Source organism: Emys orbicularis, chromosome 8 (assembly GCF_028017835.1).
Source record: "Emys orbicularis isolate rEmyOrb1 chromosome 8, rEmyOrb1.hap1, whole genome shotgun sequence".
NCBI classification, from domain to species: Eukaryota; Metazoa; Chordata; order Testudines; family Emydidae; genus Emys; species Emys orbicularis.
In genome coordinates, this window is record NC_088690.1 from 62,822,253 (window position 1) to 62,845,609 (window position 23,357).

The 23,357-nt window shown below is 48.3% G+C and overlaps 1 protein-coding gene across 1 annotated transcript; it reads right to left on the reverse strand.

Moving 5' to 3' along the window:
- Window positions 1–1,261: 1,261 nt before the first annotated feature.
- On the reverse strand, window positions 1,262–14,092 carry LOC135882522 (heme-binding protein 2-like). Its single transcript, XM_065409456.1, has 5 exons — window positions 13,929–14,092; window positions 4,614–4,698; window positions 3,962–4,097; window positions 3,107–3,272; window positions 1,262–2,446 (listed from the first exon to the last, which is right to left on the reverse strand). The coding sequence occupies exons 2-5, from the start codon at window positions 4,686–4,688 to the stop codon at window positions 2,272–2,274; spliced, it is 552 nt and encodes a 183-aa protein (XP_065265528.1). The 5' UTR covers window positions 4,689–4,698; window positions 13,929–14,092; the 3' UTR covers window positions 1,262–2,271.
- Window positions 14,093–23,357: the final 9,265 nt, after the last annotated feature.

Consider the following 23,357-nt stretch of genomic DNA (forward strand, 5'->3'; position numbering starts at 1 on the left):
ATGGTTTGAGGATTGGCCTGCTAAACCCAGGGTTGTGAGTTCAATCCTTGAGGGGGCCATTTAGGGATCTGGGGCAAAAATCTGTCTGGGGATTGGTCCTCCCTGAGGTCCCTTCCAACCCTGATAGTCTATGATTCTATGAAAAAAGCAACAGAGGGTCCTGTGGCACCTGTAAGACTAACAGAAGTATTGGGAGCATAAGCTTTCGTGGGTAAGATGTCTTGCATCTGAAGAAGTGAGGTTCTTACCCATGAAAGCTTATGCTCCCACTACTTCTGTTAGTCTTACAGGTGCCACAGGACCCTCTGTTGCTTTTTACAGATTCAGACTAACACGGCTACCCCTCTGATACTATGATTACTCCAAAGAAAACAGCTGAGGGCCAAACCCTCCCCCAGCACCACCCACCCCATAGAAACAACCCCCCCCCAGTGCTGCCCAGTCCCCCAAAACACCCCCCCACAGAAACAAACCCTCCTTCCCTTACGCCACCCCCCCCCCAAAACAGCAGTATTGAACCTGGGTAATATGTTATAGTGGGCCCCTAAGGTAGTATAATTAAGGTAAAAGAAAACTCTCTTTGCTAGAAGTAGAATAAGCTCTTCCCCCCACTTTGTAATCAATTGCCCTGTTCAGTGAATGAGGAAGGCAGGCACTTCCAGACAGCTGCAACCCTGGGAGAGGTGATGGGAGCCAGACCAGATCAGTAGAACAGGTCAGCCACTGACTCACCACTCGCCTCCTCAGCTCACCTGCTCACCTGCCCCCCCACCACTGCCTGCCTGCTCACCACCTCAGCTGCTGGCTCACCTGCCCCCCTGCCACTGCCTGCCCACTCACCTACTCACCCCCAGCCACTGCCCACCTGCTTGCCTCCACCCCACCCCCCCCGCCACCGGCTCACCTGCCTCCTCGCCACTGCCCACCCCCCTACTGATCCCCTGCCACTGCCCACCTGCTCACCTCCTCAGCCCCCCTCCCTCACCTGCTGCTTGCCTACTCACCCCACACGGGCCACACAGGGAGCCCACACAGGCTGCATGTTATGCAGGCCTGCTCTACAACAAGCCCTCGAAGAGATGCAGCATATCTTCAATAGAGCTTTGCCAGGCATAGGTGCTACCACAGCCCCTGACTTGAAGTGGTTTCCATCACATAGGGGGTTTACTGTTTGGTTCACTGTCTCTCACCACCAGAAAAAGTGTTCTAGCACCCCTGTCCTCTGGTGGTTTCTGACAGCACCTGTTTACATATAAAACAGTCCAGATCAGAAGGCATTTAATTATTTTTTGCTTCTAAATATCATTGCACAGGTTAAGTCACTCTACAAAAGCCATCCTTACTATTAAAGTACAGCAGTTTATAAAATAGTATGGTGGGGGTGGACCTTTGAATGTTATAAAGAGAAAAGGTCATTAAGAGGCTAGTGTGTAAATGAAAGATTTGGCACCTGTAAAATCTCAGTAGTTTCTCATCTGGAGTGATTAATACCATACTTTCAAGTGTAAATGAAACACACCTGTTTTATTAAAAATCAAATATGGTTAATTGTCTTCAGGCTGAAAGGTAAGAAGTGGCACAAGCTGGTACATTTAATGCTAGCACCAGTAGCTTCCAACCACCCATCTCTGCATCCACCTGCCTGAGTCACTGCTCTGAAAATAACAGGGTTTAACAACTGCTGTCAGACAGCTCCAAACATAGGTGTCCCACTGCTGAGGACAGGATAAAACAAGCCTTGGTAGAAACAGGCATCCATAACAGTGACTACACTTGGATAAAAGTGGCATCACATCTTATTGACAAGACACTAGTCTTTGTCCACTACCATAGCCTTACCTTCCCACACCATAGCAGTTGGAGCAGCAGCCTTTAGGGGATTTTTCTACCTTTTTTTCAGAAGCTCCTAAATCACTTAGTCACAAATTGTACACTTTCACATCACAGCTGTTCTCTATGTTCAATGGATTTGGAGACACACCTGCTACCCCTGAGAGAGCAGCAGGTCTGAACAGACTCTAAAATTGATCAAAACAGAGACAGCCTTCTGTATTTTGTACTTGAAGATATGCTAAGGAGCACAGAAATTTGAGACATGGGTTTTTGAAGCCAGTGTCTGATCTATAGTCCTAGATAAAATGGAATGGGGCGGTCTCTGCACACTGGCTAGCACATACACAAGTCTGTATGAGTAAAGTTTCTCTTCAGTACATACAAAGTCATGGAAGCAAAAGGCACAAGCAAGGTCTGTCTTCATCCAACACTCCCGTATTATTTCTTGAAATACCACACTTCATTGTGCCTATTGAAGAGCTTGAAGGGACTGTCATAGCCAGCAGTATAATAGAAGTCTTCATGGAATGACTGACCCACATTCTTTAGGATTCTGGCCAGTGCCTGGGCTTCCTCAGCATACTTCTCTGGAGAGGCAAACCCACCAAAGGACCTGCGGGAAGACAATGGAGACAGGGGCTCTGGTTTGTAACACTGGCTTTGTTGGAGTTTTAACAACACAAACCTTGCAGTTAGAGATGAGCCCAAACCAACCTTCCCAATCCAAATACCCCAAACTTTAGAGGGGGAGGATCCAAATTCTGAAATGTTCAGCTGGCTCCTAGTAGCCCAAACCAGAACTCCAGAGCCACACGGGCAGATCTGGACCTGAAGCTGAATTTCATGGAGGGGCTTCATCTTTAAAATAGGCTGAATCAGCAGCCTGGGTCCAGACACTCCCAAACTATGAGGTGTTTGAGATCTGGCTTCATGTTCTGTTGTTAAGGCCCATGTGTAACTACTGTCAGGGATTCATCCAGCATGTGATGGTGTGATCAGGCACATCTGTGTGTATATATATAATGGCCCCAGCTGACACTTTGCAGAGAGTTGCCTGGACACACAATGCTAGCTGTTTATTGGACCAACTTCTGTTGGTGAAAGAGACAAGCTTTTGAGCTTCACAAATGAAGGGAGTTAGGAACGCGGTGCTCTCTGGTGGGTTTCTCTTTCCCAGACATGGTATTGAACAGCACAGGGTGAAACTGCAGATATCAGCCCCCTCTTCATGCTTTAATCCATCTCTCCTAAAGACGAGACAGTGGGGTGCTACCTGACAAAGATGGCCTCTCCCTTCCGCTCCTCAATGAAGACATCTGGGTCTGTGGGCTGTGGCGGGGAGTCTTGATGCTCGAATGGCACAAAGAATGAGACCTTGAAGTCTGTGCAACCAGATTTCACCAGGCACGTCACCGGCACAGTCATCTCAATCTTCATCTCTGGAAGAATGAGAATAAGAAAGGTCCTGTCTCATACCAGCCACAAGCAGAGGTGGAGGGTGAATGCTACGGTGGGACCTGCAGCCACCAGGGGCAATGTCAAAGAGGGGCTTCAATACTCGGGGCAGAGGCAGCAGTGTTCCTGCAGCACCACCTCCCCAGTGCAGCAGGGACTATTCCTGCCACAAGCTCTTTCACCAGGTTTGACTCAAGGATTCATACTGCTGCTCATCCCCATGGTATGTGAGTACCCATCATGATGCTCTCACCCATCAGTGCTTCTCCTTACTGACTGTGAATGCTTCCCTGGTAAGCATCTCTATTTCCTCCATGCAGCCCCTGATCCTCCCCACCTCCCATCCCACACACCCCTGGAGGGACAGAGACTCCCTGTCTCTTCTCCCCCATTCTGAAGTTCCCATTCCTCCCCCACCAGGCATAGGGCAAGCTCACCCTGGATGAGGGGCAACAGCCCCAAAGGACACCCCTTTGCAGACAAGAAAAATACTGATGCATTAACTCACCCAGACCAGGAAAGCATCTCTGACATTTCTAGTGTACTTCCCATCCCCCAGAGCTGCCCAAACCTTTGCTGTTCCCAGCTCAGTCTCCCTTGTGCCCTGCCCACAATTAGAGGGCTGGATCCAGGGGTTTCCCAATGACTGTTCCAAATCTGGGTGACTTCATACCTTTCTCATTCTTCCCCTGAATGTAGTAGAAGAGCTTCCAGAAGCCCTGGCGCAATGCCTCCTTTTGCGTCTCTCCCTGAATTACTGTGCTAGCCCATTTGGCCGTCTCGTAGTGACGCAGCTCGTAATCTTGCACCTGAAACAGATATAAGGTTACAAGGCTTAGTGAATGTGTGGCTTTTATTTCCAGGTCAGTGAAATGTCCCTATCAGCCCCCACCTTCCTGCCAAATCACCTCCCTGGGAGTGTGCCCCTCGCAGGCCCATCTCAGCAGCCACACACACCCACACCCTTTTCCCCAACAAGTCTCATGCCCCTAACAAGGCACCCGCAGTTGCCAAACCATCCCAGCCCTCCCACCCCCCATGGTATTTGCTCCAGCCCAATCCCCCCTCCCCACCCAAGCACTCTCTTGCCTATGTGAGCTGTGTTTACACTGGAGGATTTGCCAGGACATCTGCACCCATTAACCCTTTCTAGTATAGGCAAGGCCAAAGACATTTGGCCACTGTCCTATAGTTCAGGGCAGCTTTCTTCTTGCATGGCTTCTTCGCTGACAGCACTAATTGGTTTATATCTGCAAGGATCTACCCATCATGAACAATACCCCTCAGCTTCTGATATAGAGATCTCCCCAGCAACTAGCATTTACCGCGATCTCTGCTGAGCTCCACCTGGGTGACTGCAGCTCCAGCGACAAAAATGTCTGTTTGAAGGACTTGATCATCTCTCTTGAGCTGAAAGGCAGAAAACAGTTCATTGGCACTGAGTATCCCACAGTGCAAGGGATCAAGATTTCTTGCCTAAACTCAGGCTTCTAGAGTTGGTTTTCTCAGGCCTGCACAAAATCTCTAGCCTTTTAGTAATGCCACTAGAATGAGCACTTCCACCAAGAGTGGAGGAGGGACAGAGAGATCATAGAATCATAGAAGATTAGAGTTGGAAGAGACCTCAGGAGGTCATCTAGTCCAATCCCCTGCTCAAAGCAGGACCAACACCAACTAAATCATCCCAGCCAGGGCTTTGTCAAGCCGGGCCTTAAAAACCTTTAAGGATGGAGATTCCACCACCTCCTTAGGTAACCCATTCCAGTGCTTCACCACCCTCCTAGTGAAGTAGTTTTTCCTAATATCCAGTCTAGACCTCCCCCACTGCAACTTGAGACCATTGCTCCTTGTTCTGTCATCTGCCACCACTGAGAACAGCCGAGCTCTATCCTCTTTGGAACCCCCCTTTAGGTAGTTGAAGGCTGCTATCAAATCCCCCCTCACTCTTCTTTTCTGCAGACTAAATAAGCCCAGTTCCCTCAGCCTCTCCTCATAAGTCATGTGCCCCAGCCCCCTGATCATTTTCGTTGCCCTCCGTTGGACTCTCTCCAATTTGTCCACATCCTTTCTGTAGTGGGGAGGCCCAAAACTGGATGCAATATTCCAGATGTGGCCTCACCAGTGCCGAATAATCACTCCCCTTGATCTGCTGGCAATGCTCCTACTAATGAAGCCCAATATGCCGTTAGCCTTCTTGGCAACAAGGGCACACTGTTGACTCATATCCAGCTTCTTGTCCACTGTAATCCCCAAGTCCTTTTCTGCAGAACTGCCGCTTAGCCAGTCAGTCCCCAGCCTGTAGCAGTGAATGGGATTCTTCTGTCCTAAGTGCAGGACTCTGCACTTGTCTTTGTTGAACCTCATCAGATTTCTTTTAGCCCAATCCTCCAATTTGTCTAGGTCACTCTGGACCCTATCCCTACCCTCCAGCATATCTACCTCTCCCCCCAGCTTAGTGTCATCTCTGAATTTGCTGAGGGTGCAATCCATCCCATCATCCAGATCATTAATGAAGATGTTGAACAAAACCAGCCACGGGACCGACCCCTGGGGCACTCCACTTGATACCGGCTGCCAACTAGACATTGAGCAGTTGATCACTACCTGTTGAGCCCGACAATCTAGCCCGCTTTCTATCCACCTTATAGTCCATTCATCCAATCCATACTACTTTAACTTGCTGGCAAGAATACTGTGGAAGACCGTATCAAAAGCTTTGCTAAAGTCAAGGAATATCATGTCCACTGCTTTCCCCATATCCACAAAGCCAGTTATCTCATCATAGAAGGCAATCAGGTTGGTCAGGCATGACTTGCCCTTGGTGAATCCATTTTGACTGTTCCTGATCACCTTCCTCTCCTCCAGGTGCTTCAAAATAGATTCCTTGAGGACCTGCTCTATGATTTTTCCAAGGACTGAGGTGAGGCTGACCGGTCTGTAGTTCCCTGGATTCTCCTTCTTCCCTTTTTTAAAGATGGGCACTATATTTGCCTTTTTCCAATCGTCCGGGACCTCCCCCAGTTGCCATGAGTTTTCAAAAATAATGGCCAATGGCTCTGCAATCACATCAGCCAACTCCCTCAGCACCCTCAGATGCATTGCATCCGGCCCCATGGACTTGTGCATGTCCAGCTTTTCTAAATAGTCCTTAACCTGTTCTTTCACCACTGAGGACTGCTCATCTCCTCCCCATACTGTGCTGCCCAGTGCAGCAGTCTGGGAGCTGACCTCGTCTGTGAAGACCAAGGCAAAAAAACAACAACACAACAGAGTACTTCAGCTTTTTCCACATCATCTGTCACTAGGTTGCCTCCCCCATTCAGTAAGGGTCCCACACTTTCCCTGATCACCTTCTTGTTGCTAACATACCAGTAGAAACCCTTCTGGTTACCCTTCACATCCCTTGCTAGCTGCAACTCCAATTGTGCTTTGGCCTTCCTGATTACACCCGAGCATGCTCGAACAATATTTTTAATACTGCTCCCTAGGCATCTGTCCAAGTTTCCACTTCTTGTAAGCTTCTTGTGTTTAAGCTCACCAAAGATTTCTGTTAAGCCAAGCTGGTTGCCTGCCATATTTGCTATTCTTTCTGCACATCAGGATGGTTTGTTCCCGAGTCCTCAATAAGGTTTCTTTAAAATACAACCAGCTCTCCTGGACTCCTTTCCCCCTCATATTAGCCTCCCAGTTCCCTGAGGGAGTCAAAGTCTGCTTTTCTGAAGTCCAGCGTCCGTATTCTGCTGCTCTCCTTTCTTCCTTTTGTCAGGATCCTCAACTTGACCAGCTAATGATCACTGCTGCCCAGGTTGCCACTTCTACTTCCCCTACCAATTCTTGCCTGTTTGTGAGCAGCAGGTCAAGAGGAGCACAGCCCCTAGTTGTTTCCTCCAGCACTTGCACCAGGAAGTTGTTCCCAACACACTCCAAAAACTTCCTGAATTGTCTGTGCACTGCTGTCTTGGTCTCCCAGATGACATCAGGGTGATTGAAGTCCTCCACGAAAACCAGGGCGTGTGATCTGTAAACTTCTGTTAGTTGTCCAAAGACAGCCTCATCTACCTCATCCTCCTGGTCTGGTGGTCTATAGCAGACACCTACCATGACATCACCTTTGTTGCTCTCGCCTCTGAACTTAACACAAAGACTCTCAAACAGGCTTTTCTCCAGTTTCATACTGGAGCTCTGAGCAATCATACTGCTCTCTTACATACAGTAACTCCTCACTTAACGTTGTAGACTGTTGCTGGCACAGAGGTGCCCGAGGCAAAGCAACAGGGGTTCGTTGCCCGGCGTACTTCGCACCAATAAACACACCGGGGTGGAGAAACAATCCAAAGGTTTATTTGAGATCTCAAAGTGGTGCAAGGAGACAGGCAAATCTCAAATCGAGCACACAGAACAAAGCAGCTTCTCTCTTCTTATACTTTACAATTAAGCCCCCCCCTTCTCTCCCTCCGTATCACCCCCCCCCACACACTCCCCCTCCCTTCTCTACCGAAGACATGTTCATACATTTAAGCCGTTAAGTCATTCTAGGGCTATAAATCTAGCTTGTTAGTAACATTCCTCTAAACAATCATTGGGTCCTATTTACTCTAGTTTACCACTCCTCCTCCAGCTAGAAACATGCAAACCTCATCATTATTGCTTAGGACCTGGTTATAAGCAAGGTCGTAATAGGTAACTGACTATTTACACATTCCAATTCCTGTCCTTGGCTTCTAAGGCCGCTTAGAGTTAAACATGGAAGAACAGAGTTTAAACATGGAAGAACTCTGGTTCATATATGGGCCTAATGACATCATCATAGTTATGTTCCTGAAAAATGCAACTGTAAGTGAAACGATGTTAAACGAATCCAATTTTCCCATGTAAATGCGGGGGGTTAGGTTCCAAGGAAATTTTTTGGGGGCAGACAAAAGGTATTATATACTGTACAGTACTGTACTGTGGTGGGGAGGTGCCCCTGGCTTACCCACGGGGCTCAGGGCTGGGGGTGCAGGGTCTGGGAGGGAGTTAGGATGCGGGAGGGCGCTCAGGGTGGGGGTGCGGGAGGAGGCTCAGGGCTGGGGCAGGCAGGAGGTGCAGAGCACTTACCTGGGGCTGCTCCTGTTTGGTGCAGGGGGTGTGCGGGTGGCTCTGCGCAGCGCGGCACCGCCCCCATGGCCACGATTATGGAGCTGCCCACCCCCCCCTGCAGGCAGGGCCACCTGGAACGCAGGGGCTTTAGGGGCTGCAGGACCCTGGGTTAAGGGGGCCCTGGCCTGCAGCTCTAAAGCCCCTTTTGGAATGTGGCCCTGCGAGCACGGGCCGGAGGACTCAGGAGCAGCCAGCGGCAGGAGAGAAACGGTGCTTTCCCCTTCCCCTTCTCTCCCTGCAGTCCCTAAAGCCCCTGCGTTCCGGGTGGCCCTGCCTGCCGGGGGCGGGGGGGCAGCTTCCCCACTCGCTCGCTCCCTCCCTCCCTCCCTGAAAGTCCTAAGCGCTGCCAAACAACTGTTTGGCGGTGGGGGAAGCACGGGGAGGGAGGAAGGGAGGGGGAGGAGGCGGAGAAGAGGAACTTGTGCAATGCTCCCTTGTAAAGTCAGCCAAACGAGGTTATAAGGGAGCATTGCACAACTTTAAACAAGTATGTTCCCTAATGGAGCAGCAACATAACTTCGAAACAACGTTAAGCGGGAGGACGGTAAGTGAGGAGTTACTGCACAGTGCAACTCCTCCACCTTTTCTCCCTCGCCTGATGGAGGCCACAAAAAGGATGACTTTCCCTGAAATCTGGGAATGTCCCAGGTTTTTACAGCTAGCCTGTTGGGTTACCCCACTGTGTTTTGTCTGTGTCTTTGAAATCCTTTCAGCCCAGAAGGAACTATTGGGCAGCTGAACCTGCGACTCTGACATCAGGCGGGGTAGCTGCATTGGTGCCTTAGGGACTACCCCGTGCATATTGCTTTCCTCATTGGTGAAACTAAGGTGGCTGCCCTCAGAAAAGCCACATATTGAATAAGATCCACTTGGAGCCAGAAATTCTGGCAAGTGGCAAATCTCCAAGCAACTCAGTTACTCATCATCATCATCATCATGGCAAATCCCCAGGGGATGTGGCCCCCTTGCAAACTGAGCACCACCCGAATTGGTCTCTGGCAAGGTGCTTAAGGCGGTGTAGCTGTATAGTTAGTGTATGTGCATCACTGGCAATCTTATTGTGCCAACAAAGTTTTGGGCGCCCATGTGATCACCTGCTGTGTCGCATCGTTCCTCAGTAAACATGCTTTGGAATGAATTGATCTACCATTCTAATACCACCTCTGTACCAAGAAAGATCCAAAACCAAACCCATGGTGGTGGAGGCAGTTGCTGCATTCAGCTTAGAATATCCTCATTTCTGATCTTGTCCTGCCACTTGATACGAAGCAGTTGACGGAACCGTCAAAATCAAAAACACCATTCTGGAGTTCTTCGGCCTTCCTCAGTGCCCATGTTTCACTTCTGTACAGCAGAGTTGGCGTAAGCGTGGTTCTATAGAATGGCACCTTCATAGCAAGCGTGACGTCAAGACATCGCCAGGGAGACTGCTGAAGAGCGTGAAACATGGCAGCAGCTGTCACATCTTTAAAGCATTCCCGACACTGTTGATGTTACCCAAATATTTGACAGTCGCCACCTGCTTGATGTCTGGTCCGGATAGGTTAATGCAGGGGTCCCCAACACGGTGCCCGGGGGTGCCATGGCGCCCACCGGGGTGTCTAAGTGTGCCCGCCTACTGGACGGCGGATGAGCATCCACCGAAATGTCGCCGAGAAGCAGCATCATCCAGAGGCGTCGCCGATGAAATGCCGCCGATTTTCAGCGGCATTTCGGTGGCGACGCCTCTGGATGACGCTGCTTCTCAGCGGCAACGCCTATTGACGTTGCCGCTTGTCGGCGGCATTTCGGCTGATGCTCGTCTGCCGCCACAGTCCTCCGTGGCTCGTCATCTGGCCCCCGCCAGACAAAAAAGATTGGGGACCACTGGGTTAATGGTTGTACTCTGGAGCTGGAGGCTGCTCGATGGTAATGGCCAGGAATTTAGTTTTATCTGGATTAATAACCACACCAATGCACACTGCCTCTGGCCTGACCAGATCGGCCATCAGCTGCTGCGGCCCACCAAACTTAGCCAGCAAGGTAAGGCCATCAGTGTACCATATCAGTTCAGCTACTGCTTGCTGGCAAATGCAGACTCAGCTCTCTCCACATTCCTGCCAGCTATCAAAACCTGCCCATGTGTGAGCCACACCCATTGAGGGGTGGAGTGCTACACAAGCATGCCTCCGTGACCCCCCCCTATAATTCTCTTTTCCTATTCGCCTCACCCAAACCAGCCCTTCTTTGGACAAGTGTTCCAGATGTCCATTCACTTTGAAAGCCCAAAGGGGAGAGCTCCCACGTTCCATCATCATACTGGTTCATTAAAAGTAAGGCATTTTCCTCCCACCTGATTTATAATATTAAAAAGATGATGCCTGTCAAGAGGAAACCTCTGCCTTTTCAACCTCTCATTGCAGGCAAGGTCTGGAGACAAAACATTAGACCACCTGGGAGTGAGGTTTATGTTCTAGATCACAAGAAATCAAGAGGTGTGAAGTCCACACTATAGTGTTGCAAACTCTTGTGTTTTTCTTAAAGCTCCGGCTCCTGGAATCAAGTGAGAATCTCAACAATATTTTAAAGGGAGTTTCTAGCCCTCATGGAGGCAGAGAAAAAGCTTGAAAACATGAACTCTGGAAGTCTCAAAAAACAGAAAAAGTCAGAGTTGAAGGCCAGAAGGGACCATCAGATCATGTAGTCTGACCTCCTGTACATCACAGGCCACCACCATCACTCAGCACCCACACACCAAACCCAACAACTGAAATGAGACCAAAAGTATTACAGTCCACAAGAGACCAGAATGTTATGTGCGACAGGCGGAGAACAGGAGGGACCCAGATGCACCAGTGCCCAAGGCCCCGGCAATGGCAGAGAAATGATTAAGTGAGCTACACCCAGATAATCCTGGCAAGTGACCCACACCCACACACTGCAGTGTAAGACAAAACTCTCCACCCTCCCTGCCTGGATCACTGCCAATCTAACCAGAGGGAAAATTTCTTCCCCACCCCACATATGCCTAGACCCTGAGCATGTGAGCAAGAACTAGCCAGCCAAGCACCAGAGAGAGAATTTTCAGTGCTACCTCAGAGCCCTGGCCTCCTCATCCAGTGTCCCATCTCCAGCCAGGGCAATCTCTGATGCTTCAGAGGAAGGAGACCAAAACAAAAACCCAGAATACTTTGGGGTGGAGGTAGTGGAACCCCATCCTGACCCCAAAGAAAAACAACTCTTTTAAAAAAAAGATCTCATGATTTTTAAGGGGCTTGCTCATAATTTGAATGCTTTGCATTGGCAATACCACACTACACCATATTCTACAGAGCTCTGCCCTCCGATAGAGTAAATTCCCCAAAAAGGAACACAGTGGTGGAGACTAAGACAAATAACGTGCCAATTAGGCAATCAGCTTGATTCTCAGAGGCTCAAACCAATACAGTAGAACCTCAGAGTCACGAACTGACTGGTCAACCACACAACTCATTTGGAACCAGAAGTGTATTCAATCAGGCAGCAGCACGGATCAAAAATAAAAAAAAGCAAAATATGGTACATTACTGTGTTAAACATAAGCTACTAAACAAACTAAAGGGAAAATTTAAAAAAAAAGATTTTACAAGGTAAGGAAACTTTCTGTGCTCGTTTCATTTAAATTAAGATGGTTAAAGCTTTGTTCAGAGTTACAAACAACCTCCATTCCTGAGGTGTTCGTAACTCTGAGGTTCTACTGTACATTGTGCTGCTGACTGATAGTCGTATATTTCAGATGAGACAAAGTACTGAGGACCTGGATCATTCGTAGTCAGTAAAGAACCCATAAATAGTTATTTATTAGAAATATTTTATATCATGCCTTATAGTATTTTACATAGTAGATTATAATCTTTTACATGGCACTTTGAAAATATAAATAAGACCAGTTTATTGTCTCAAAGATCATGGGCACTTTTGCAAGAATTGGAACTATAACCCCTTTGACCTAGTCAATTTCTCTCTTGATTAATTTTTCATCCCTAAATTTCCCCTCTAGCTTTAAACAGAGATGGCATTTATTTATACTTCTTGTCCTAAACTGTTCTGTAGCATTGCTGTGTGCTGATAATCAGCTGCTATGTCCCACCTCAGAGGTGGCTGCACTGAGCCCACATAATTTGTATATTAGTTTGTAAAGCCCTCTGGGATCCTTCAGGGTGAAAGATGCTGTAGAAAAGTAAATTATTCATATGGATTTCACATATTACCCTTCAAATAAACAGTGTACAGAGCACTCAAACATTTAAAAGCGTCTACTAAATTAAGAGCAGCTGCTTTAAGCAGTCACAACAGAGCAGACATCAGAAAGCCACACCACAAGACACTGATGCCAGTAAACCTCAAGATGCATCTGTAAACTCCTGTGACTTAGTTGCAGGGAATGCCAGGCCCAATATCTACGCCCTGGCAGCAAACAGATGCAGTGGGATCATCTCAGTTCTGCAGGCAGGCTGCTTATCAAAGGGGCCATTCAAGAAGATCCAACTGTAACACACACACACACACACACACACACACACACACACACCCTCTGGCACAATAAATGATACACAGGTTACCAAGGCATAAGAAAAGAGTGACAGATTCCAAAGATATGTGTCAGAAGCAGATATCAGCTCAGGGTCAGACTTGACAGTGTATTTGGGGGTTTAACCCTTGTCTATTCCTGATTTGCTGGCAGTGACGCTGTATCTCTGCCATCTCTCCCCTTTCTCTAGGTTTCAGCACTGCTTTTCTCACTGCTCTTTGATGAAAAGCACTTAGTCATTTCTGATTACTTAAGGAAATTCTCTCGCATGCTGCCACTTCTCTTGGACACTGGAGTAGAAAGTGTGTCTCTCCCTAGCACTGACTTCACCATCCCTCCCGCCCCCAAAACTCATCACATGGTCTAACATTCTGGCCAATGCTGTTAATTCCTGAATATAAGTGGAACCTTTGTGTGCTAGTTACAGTAAACATTGCTTATGAAATGCAAAGAACAGAGCATGACTAAGCATAATGATATTATTTTGTCCTGTAGCCCAGTGTATGTTCCCACATGCAACAATAGCCCTGACATTTACAGGCAGTTCTCCAAATGGGAACAATAGTACCAGCATTTATAGTTAGTTGCAACTTTACAGTTAGATCTACAGTCAACTTTAGCTGGGTTTCCCTCTGTTACTGATTTATATGACTTTCACTTTGCCCATTAGACCGGAGATTAGAAACTTTTTTCTTCTCTTGAGCATTCCACTTCTTCTCCAGCTTTAAGGCAAGTCTGCCCCATCTACATACTCCATCCTGCTGCTGCTATCTCACATGGGCTGGCTGTTCTCTCACAGCACTCACTGTGGGGTCAGGGAGAGAAGAAAAACACTGGGGACTGTCTCAGAGGGTTTCTTACAGCAACAGTGGGGAGGGAGAGCAGCCTGGCCATGCCATTCAACAGGCACCTGCTGTTAGAAAGTGGATGAAAAATTGGACAAGACACTTACATTTTGAAGTCTACGTCCTATTGTCCTTCTCCCCCTCTAGCTGTTACGTTCCCGTTCCTTTCTCCAATGCTATGTACACTCTCCCAATGCTGTGTTTCAGCGTTTATTTCTGTGTTGTATCGGCAAACTCCACCCCACTCCTACTGGTGGGAAACACTGTTATGAAAAACATAACATTCTAGTCATGCTCTCCCCTATTGCTCTCATTGGTTGTCTCCAACACCCACTCCAAATAACCCCACCTCTTGCTCACATACTGCAGCATGCCTGGTATGGGACCTGGCTCATTAGTTTCAAGGCCATAGGTCAAATCCAGCCCTTGTGTAACTTCCATTGACTTGGCTGTGCCCACTTATGTGAATTTGGCTCTATGTTCTCTAAAGACAAAGACAGAATTATATACAAATAACTTCTCCCTGTAACGGATTTGACTAAAGCACGATAGTAAGATAGACTCCTGTGTATACTGCAGTGCATTTTCAAACACTTCTTGTCCATCTTTCATGGATGTGTCAGCTGAATTTAGAGACACAAAGTGGGAGAAGAAAGATCTTTTATTGAATCAACTTCTGTTGGTGACAGAGACGAGCTTTTGAGCTTACACAGAGTTCTTCTTCAGGTCTGGGAGATGTAATGTCACAGCTAAAGAGGAGGTGGAAGAATTATTTAGCATAAGTAGTTAACATATTTCAAGGGACGTTCAAGGTGAAGTGGCCCATTAACACCTCTCCAATCATAGGGGGGGAAATTGGGGGTGTGGAGGGACGGTTTAAGAGGGTTATAGATTGTTGTAATGCACCATAATTCCAATGTTTCAGTTTATGATTTTCAGTATCTAGCAAGTTATGAATTGCAGTTGAAATTTGTAAGTAATTTCCCCCCCATGATGTCGGTCTATTTTTAAACTAGACTTTGAAACTAATCGACTGCCTTAGCCCTCAGCTGGCTTGTGCAAGGGGTTACCATAAAGCTGTTATGAGATCCTGTTGAAGCTGTTCTACACATACATCTAAACTAGAGCCTTATGTAACAAAATCTGTCTCAAGATACACCCAGAGCCAAATACTCCAGGGATGATTCATATCCCAGGTTTGATCTGAATTTTGCAAATAACTCCTATCTTTGTAGTGGTCTAAACAAAACCCCTAGAGCTGAACATGCCTGAGCTTTGTGGTGTTGAAATCCAAACCTGGATCTGATTTTTGCAGCTTGGACCCATCTCTACTGTTTTCCAGCCACCTTTGGAAGCTCTGGCAAAAGCGTCTGTTGCCTGCTGAGAATTCTACTGTGAAATTCAGGGACAAATTCCCACATTGGAAGGAGTGAAACACCAGATTGAGATGGCACAGTTCTCCCTACTATGACAACCCTGGGGCAGGGTTTCTTTTTTATAAACTCCTGATTATGGAGGTTTATTAATAAGCCCATTAAAACGTGCTAAGGACAGAAACTTGGGGCCAAATTCTCTCTAGGTATAACGCCATTATTTCAATGACATTACATCAGCAGAGGATTTGGACCTCGGTGTGTGATGCGGATAGGAACTGAGGTGGAGAGCAGGAAAAGGAAAAATAATTAGGGATAAACGTGGCTTTGAAAAAAAAAAGCTGATGGCCAACAGCCAGGTTCCTAAAGGGCAAGCATTCGGAGCCTAAACTCCCACCCAACCACACATTCCTCATCACAAGTGTTCTGTCTGGCTGGCAGCATCAGTAGAGAAGCTAATGACTGACTGGGCCTGGAGAATGAACTCCCTTCTCAGCTTTAGGGACGGTCCTCCAGATCTAGTCTGAAGCACACTGGCAGGGCATTTGGGGAATTGGGGAATGCTCTAGCTGCTGCACACACTTTGCCTATTCTGTGGTTAAATGGAGCACTTGGAAATAGAGAACAGAGGGCTGTCGGCCTTTCGAGGGGGGTAAAAGCAGCATCAGTACTGAAAGCTGTTCCACAAATAATACTAAGCCCTTGTAACTAGCTTCTGGGTTGCATAAGGATGGTGGAGGCAGGTGCATCATGCACTCTGCACCGCTTGTCTCAGCACCTGCCTCTCCGGAGTTACTACTGCAACATCCTCCACTGAAGCCAGCTTGCTGCTTCTTCACCAATGCTGGATCAGGGGCCTTTCTTTGCTGAACCAGGAGCCAGAGCAGAGCATTCACTTTGGCCCCATGTTGAGAGGACTAGGAAACGGTGCCAGCACCCTTAGATTTACGGAACTCTTCCCTAGGGAATTATGGGAGTTTGACTTCTCTAAGGCAGAGATGGAAAAACTACAGCCCGCGGGCCACATCCGGCCCGCTGGACCGTCCTGCCTGGCCCTTGAGCTCCCGGCCAGGGAGGCTAGCCCCCGCCAGCAGCCTCAGCTCGCCGTGCCGCCAGTGCTCTGGGCGGTGGGGCTGCAAGCTCCTGCCAGGCGCAAGAGCCGCCGGGTGTAGTGTATTAAACTGTTCCCCATAGGAATGTGCTAGTTACGGAACACCAGGACTAGCAGCTGTAAGTAGTACATCCTAAGTAGCACATTCCTATGGGGAGCAATTCAATACACTAACCCTAACCCTGCTCCCTGTCCCCTGACTGCCCCGACCCCTATCCACACCCCCGCCCTTTGACAGGCTCCCCGGGACTCCCAAGCCTATCCATTCCCCCTGTTCCCCGTCCCCTGACACCCCCCCAGAACCTCTGCCCCTTCCAACTGCCCCCTGCTCCCTGTCCCCTGACTGCCCCCGTGGACTCCCTGCCCCTTATCCAACCCCCCCGCCCCCTTACCATGCCGCTCAGAGCACCAGGACTGGCAGCCATAAGTAGTACAGTAACTCCTCACTTTAAGTCGTCCCGGTTAACGTTGTTACATTGCTGATCAATTAGGGAACATGCTCATTTAAAGTTGTGCAATGCTCCACTCTTACCTTGTTTGGCTGCCTGCTTTCTCCACAGCTGGCAGCCTCCCTACGCCCCCTCCTCCCCTCCCCACAGCACATCCCGACCGCCAGCAGACCCCGCGGATCAGTGCCTTCCCCCTCCTCCCCTGCCTCCTGCCCACAGCAATCAGCTGGCTTGTGGCATTTTGGGGGCAGGACGGAGGGGGGAGGAGCGAGTACTCGGCGGGCAGGCTCCCCCTCCCTCCCATCTCCCAAACGCTGCAAGCCAGCTGATTGCCCCAGGCAGGAGGTGGGGGAGGGAGAGGGAGCCTGCACCAAGTCCTCGCTCCTCCCTCCTGCCTCCTAAATGCAAGCCAGCTGATTGCCCCAGGCAGGAGGGAGGAGTGAGGACTCAGCGCTCCTCCCCCCTCCCTCCCCTGCCTCCTGCCCGGGACAATCAGCTGGCTTGCAGGGTTTAGAAGGGAGGGGAGGGAGGAGCCTGGGAAGTTAAAGGGGAGGAGGTGGGGGGGGAAAGAAGAGGCAGGTCAAGGATGGGGTCTTGGGGGAAGGGGAGGAGTGGGTGGGCTGAGGGTTGAGCACCCGGCCCCTGGTGCTTGCAGAGTAGGGGAAGCTGCTGCTGCTGCGCAACATGCTTCTCCTAGCCTACAGCACCTTCAGCCTCCTTGCCTGCCTCATCTCCAGTGCCAGTGGGCTGTGCCTGTGTAGGGTAAGGCAGGGGGACCTCCCAACTATAGTACAGTACCTGTATTAAATTACTTGTTTAAAATTTGCCCACTTGCCCAGGTGACTCCAGAACTCCATCTTGGAGCTGGACTTTGCATAGGAGGGAGGAGGGGGGTCTCCTCCCACAAGAGAGAGTCTATTTAAACCTGGGGGAGACCCCTCCATCTGGTCTCCCCCTCTCCCCCCCCCCCCAGGATACTTGAAGGAGACTAAAACAAAAGACAGTAACTACAGGGGGTGAGAGTGATTGCTGGACCCAGGCTAAAAGGAGATTAGCCTGTAAAAGGGAGTGCTCTGGAACTGGTGAGGAAATCATCTGTATTTAGTTTGATTAGACATAGATTTGCGCATTTTATTTTACTTTGCTTGGTGACTTACTGTGTTCTGTCTGTTACTACTTTGAACCACTTAAATCCTACTGTCTGTATTTAATAAAATCACTTTTTATTTAGTAATTTACTCAGAGTATGTATTAATACCTGGGGGAGCAAACAACTGTGCATATCTCTCTATCAGTGTTATAGAGGGCAAACAATTTATGAGTTTGCCCTGCATAAGCTTTATGCAGGGTAAAACGGATTTATCTGGGTTTAGACCCCATTGGGAGTTGGGCATCTGAGTGCTAAAGACAAGTACACTTCTATGAGCTGTTTTCAGGTAAACTTGCAGCTTTGGGACAAGTGATTCAGACCCTGGGTCTGTGTTGAAGTGGACTGGAGTGTCTAATTCAGCAAGACAGGGTGCTGGAGTCCTGAGCTGGCAGGGAAAACAGAAGCAGGGGTAGTCTTTGCACATCGGGTGGCAGCTCCCAAGGGGGTTTCTGTGATAGTCTCTAAGGTGCCACAAGTACTCCTGTTCTTTTTGCGGATACAGACTAATACGGCTGCTACTCTGAAACTTGTTTAAAATGTATATAATGCCTTTTGTCTGGCAAAAAAAAAAAATTCCCTGGAACCTAATCTCCCCTATTTACATTAATTCTTATGGGGAAATTGGATTCGCTTAACATCGTTTCACTTAAAGTCGCGTTTTTCAGGAACATAACTACAACGTTAAGTGAGGAGTTACTGTACACCGTAAATAGCGCATTCCTACTGGGAGCAATTTAATACACTACACCAGCCTTCCATACAATTTTGGAACCCCAATGTGGCCTGAGGGCCAAAAAGTTTGCCCACCCCTGCTCTGAGGTAACCAGATTATCAAAGTTCAGGGGCAGGGGGGGGGGACCCCATATGTCACACCTACTCCATGGGGAACCTGTTCCCTGCATTCACCCCATCTCACCCCTGGGCCCCACACTCACTGGAAGCACTGTTGCCCTCAGGGACTGTGGAGAATGGTTTCCCAGAGCGCTCCTTCTAGGGAAGAGGAGCCACCGAGTGTACAATAGGGGCCAGTTTTAAGGCTCCACATTTGCAAAACAGACAGCTGAAAAACAAGATTATCCTGCAAAAAAGAACAGGACATCTGGTCACTTCATCCCTCTCCCACAATTCCACTGGGCTCCCTGAAGGCCAGTCTGAATTCCTCCATAAGCCACTGCTTCGGGGAGCTGTGCCAAGAACTGTGGGGCAGTTATCCAGAGGGCAGTGCACCTGCGACGATGATACAATGCTAGTGTGGATGTGGGGCAAAGCTACAAGCGACCTTCACCCAAACCAGCATGGCTAATACATACCCACAGTACTTTACACCAGTGCTATTCCACTAGATTGGCTACTGTTCTATTCTACAGAGGTTCTTAGGTCACTTCATCACCATAGTATCTGTATGCAGTATGTACCCGGGTTCAATTCTCTAGTGTAGATAAAGCCCATGAAAGAACTACAGCAACCTTCCACTGGTCCACCTCAATAGTGGCCAGTGGTAGCAGTTGATATAAATCTAGTGTCACAACCAGCACAGACAGGTGTTGCCTTTAAAAGGGAGTGGGAAATTCTAGGAGAAACACAAACCAGTTGTGAATTCCCATCCTTTCTAAAGCAAAGAAACACAAAACAAATCCCCATCCACGACATGCTCAGCTGACATTTCTATTCCCAACAAAGAGCAACTGTGCTTAACTTAGAGGCCCCGGCATGGACAACAACCACCACTGTTCTCCAGAGATGTTGTTTTCTCATCATTGTTTTGTTTTTCACATGCATGAAAAGGACACAGCAGCAGCTGGGTGGGGGTGAGAAGAGGCGAAGCGAGCGTCTGTAAAATCTTTAAAATCAACGAGGAGTCGGGTGGCACCTTAAAGACTAACAGATTTATTTGAGCATAAGCGTTCATGGGTAAAAAACCCACTTCTTCAGATGCATGGAGTGAAGGTGCCACCGGACTCCTGGTTGTTTTTGTGGATACAGACTAACACGGCTACCCCTCTGATACTTTGTAAAATCTTTAGACACTCAGATTATTGTTTTGTAAATCTATTTAATAGTATATAAATTATATACACATACACACAACACCTTTTGGTTTCCAATTTAAATTGCCATGTGCAGACTAAATGGTATTTTCAAAAAGCAAGAGATGCTGACAAAAAAAGGGTTACTAACCTTCCGTAACTGTTGTTCTTTGAGATGTGTTGCTCCCGTCCATTCCAATGTAGGTGTGTGTGCTCGCCCCAAGCACCGCCGCTGGAAAGTTTTCCCTCAATTGTATCAACCGGGTTGTCCCTGGTGCCCCCTGGAGTCACATCCTCATAGAGTTGGTATAAAGGGCTCTGCCAACCCGTCATCCTCACAGTTCCTTCTTGCTGGCTAACTCTGACAGAGGGGCAGGTGGGGTGGGTTTTGGAATGCACATGAGCAACACATCTCAAAGAACAACAGTTACGGAAGGTTAGTAACCGCTTTTAATTCTTCAAGTGCTTGCTCATGTCCATTCAAATGTAGGTGACTCCCAAGCAGTTGTGCAGGTGGAGGGTTCTGAGTTCATCGGCATGCTGATTGTAACACTGCTCGGCCGAAACCCGCATAGTCTCTAGCTTGGCTGGGTGACGGCGGTGGGATGCAAAAGTGTGGACTGACAACCACGCTGCCGCTCTATAAATGTCATGAATCGGAACTTGAGCCAGCGTTGCCGCCGCCGATGCTTGAGCCCCTGTAGAATGGGCTGTCAGCGGAGGAGCCGGGACCTTCACTAGGTCACAGGATGTGTGATACAGGAAGTGATCCACGATAAAATTCTCTGGGTTGAAACTGGAAGTCCTTTCATTCTGTCTACAATGGCTACAAAAAGCTGAGTACATTTCTGAAAAGGATTTAGTCCTTTCTATGTAAAAGGCTAGTGCACGCCTAACATCCAGCGAGTGGAGTCTTTGGTTCCTCACTGTTAGCATGTGGTTTTGGATAGAAGACTGGTAGGAAGACATACTGGTTACTATGGAACTGCGAAACCACCTTTGGTAGGAAGGTTGCACCTGAACCTGGTCCTTGAAGAAGACAGTGTATGATGGTTCTGAAGTAAGAGCTTGGATCTTGGAGACCCTTCTGGCAGAAGTAATGGCAACCAGGAAGGCCCCCTTCCAGCATAGACGACTGGTGCCTCCCCATACTGGGGGGGGGGGCAGACAATCTAAAGGGGAGGACACATGACCACCCCACGTCTCCTCTGCCCAGTGACCATCTCCTGCCTTGCGGCCAGCTTGGGGCCACCATGCTCTCTCCACCCTACGTTACTTGCGGGGGGCGGCTCTGTCCTCTCCCTGTGCCTCCCCCCAGAGCACGTTTGGCCGCTTTCCCTAGCAGCTGGGTGGAGAGCAGGACAGAGCTGCTTCTGCCTGAGAGACCCTGGTCAGAAGAGCTATGTGTAAGCTCAAAAGCTTGTCTCGCTCTCCAATAGAAGTTGGTCCAATAAAAGATATTACTTTACCCACATTGTCTCGCTAATATCCTGGGACCAACACAGCTATAGTAACACTGCATAAAACAATGGAAGATATCTTACTGACATGGCAATATAGCAACTGCTAATCAGCAAGCTGGGTTTTTGCTAAAAGGGCACACATGCACTCAAGCAAATTAGGAGGAAGACAGCTAGGATTGACTGCAGCTGGTCAGGATCTCAGCTACATCTCACCTGAAAGAAGGCATCTCCAAGCTAAAGACATTGGTTCAGATGAAAGAACACTACCCACTGAATCTCCAGTTTAGCTTGGGAATTCCCAGCTTCATTCTGGACTCAGACTTTAAGGCCAGAAGGGACCATTGTGATCTTCTAGTCTGACCTCCTGCTCATCGCAGGCTACAGAACTTCACCCACTTACTCCTGTAATAGACCCATAACCTCTGGCTGAGTTATTGAAGTCCTCAAACCATGATTTAAAGACTTCAAATGACAGAGAATCCACCATTTACTCTAGTTCAAACCAGCAAGTGACCCATGCCCCATACTGCAGAGGGCGACAAAACACCTCCAAGGTCTCTGCCAATCGGAGTCAGAGGAAAATTCCTTCCTGACCCCAAATATGGCGATTAGTTAGACCTTGAGCATGTCAGGGAGACCCACCAGTCAGATACCTGGGAAAGCCTCCCTCCACTCATGTGGAAGGCCCACCTGCCATGTCCTACTGCACCAAATCATGGCACAATTGCTCCATTCTCTTTTGTTGGTCCACTTTTCTAGCCTTTTCAGCCAATCCTTATCTTTTTGCTGTCCCCTTTCCATTCACTTGAGCCTACATTCTCCACAGAGAGAGGATGTCTACTGGTGGTTCCTTTGGCAGGGCCTGCTGTACTCTTACAGCTGAGAAGCATGGAAGCAGAGCAGAGAGGTTTGGGTGGGCAGGCTGCACTCCTGTACAATACACAGGAACTTCTCCTGTGATTGGCTGCATTAGTGGCAGTGGGAGTGACAATGGATGTCTGACAGCATTCAAGGAGCCACATGCAGCTTTATCACAACTAGAGCAGAATCTTTGTAGAGGGAGGTGGAATGAATCTGGAGTTGTCAAATTTTCTCCATGATCACAGCTTTTCTTGCCTGCCACCCCATTCCCCTGGACTCATCTGTAAGTAAATTCCACTGTAAGTGTTCTTTTCAATCTGTTTCTTGATGTTAAAGAGAAAGGCCCTATTCAAAGCAATGTTCCGTTAAAGACTAAAACCTTGTTTCCTGGACTGAACTTTATTACAAACATAAAAGGTTAGAAAGATAAATCTCCTAAAAGCACCAGGACCACAGGCCCCAACACAGATCTACTTTCCATTTGGGGGTTTTACAAGGACAACCAAAACTGCGAGACCTAAGAGCGTTTGTAACTTGCCAAGATCCCAAGGGCTGCATATACTCACATGCGTACATGATTTTTAAAAAGATAAATGCACAATCTATGTGTGTGCTTATACTGCTCCTCAATAAGTGAACAGATACTGGTCATCATTGAGTTCACCAGCAGTAAGCTGTAGTTGATCTGTTTTATCCTCATCCTGCAGATACAGGAAGAGGACAGCCCAGGCCATGTTTAGGGCTCTCCAGAGGCTGTATGTGGCTCTCAGCCCAGAACAGCTCTGTTCTAACAGGAAAGTCTAGTCCTCAGCTAACCATGATTTCATGATACAGGTGACCTGAAAAAGAAGCTAAGACGTGATCTTTTCCAGGTGATCTTTTCCATACTCCACTAGGTACATTTCAAAATGAAAGGAAATGCCAAACCCACCACCACACCCCATGCCAGTGGTCCCAACCTTCCCCTCTGTACTATGTTAGAGAGAGAAAAGCAACCTGGGCTTTTTTCCTTTGCTCTTCAATTCATCCTTCCCTCCCTCCCAAAGGGAAGTAGTCACTATTATCTTCTGGAAGTTCAATGGTATGACCCATAGTATATGCC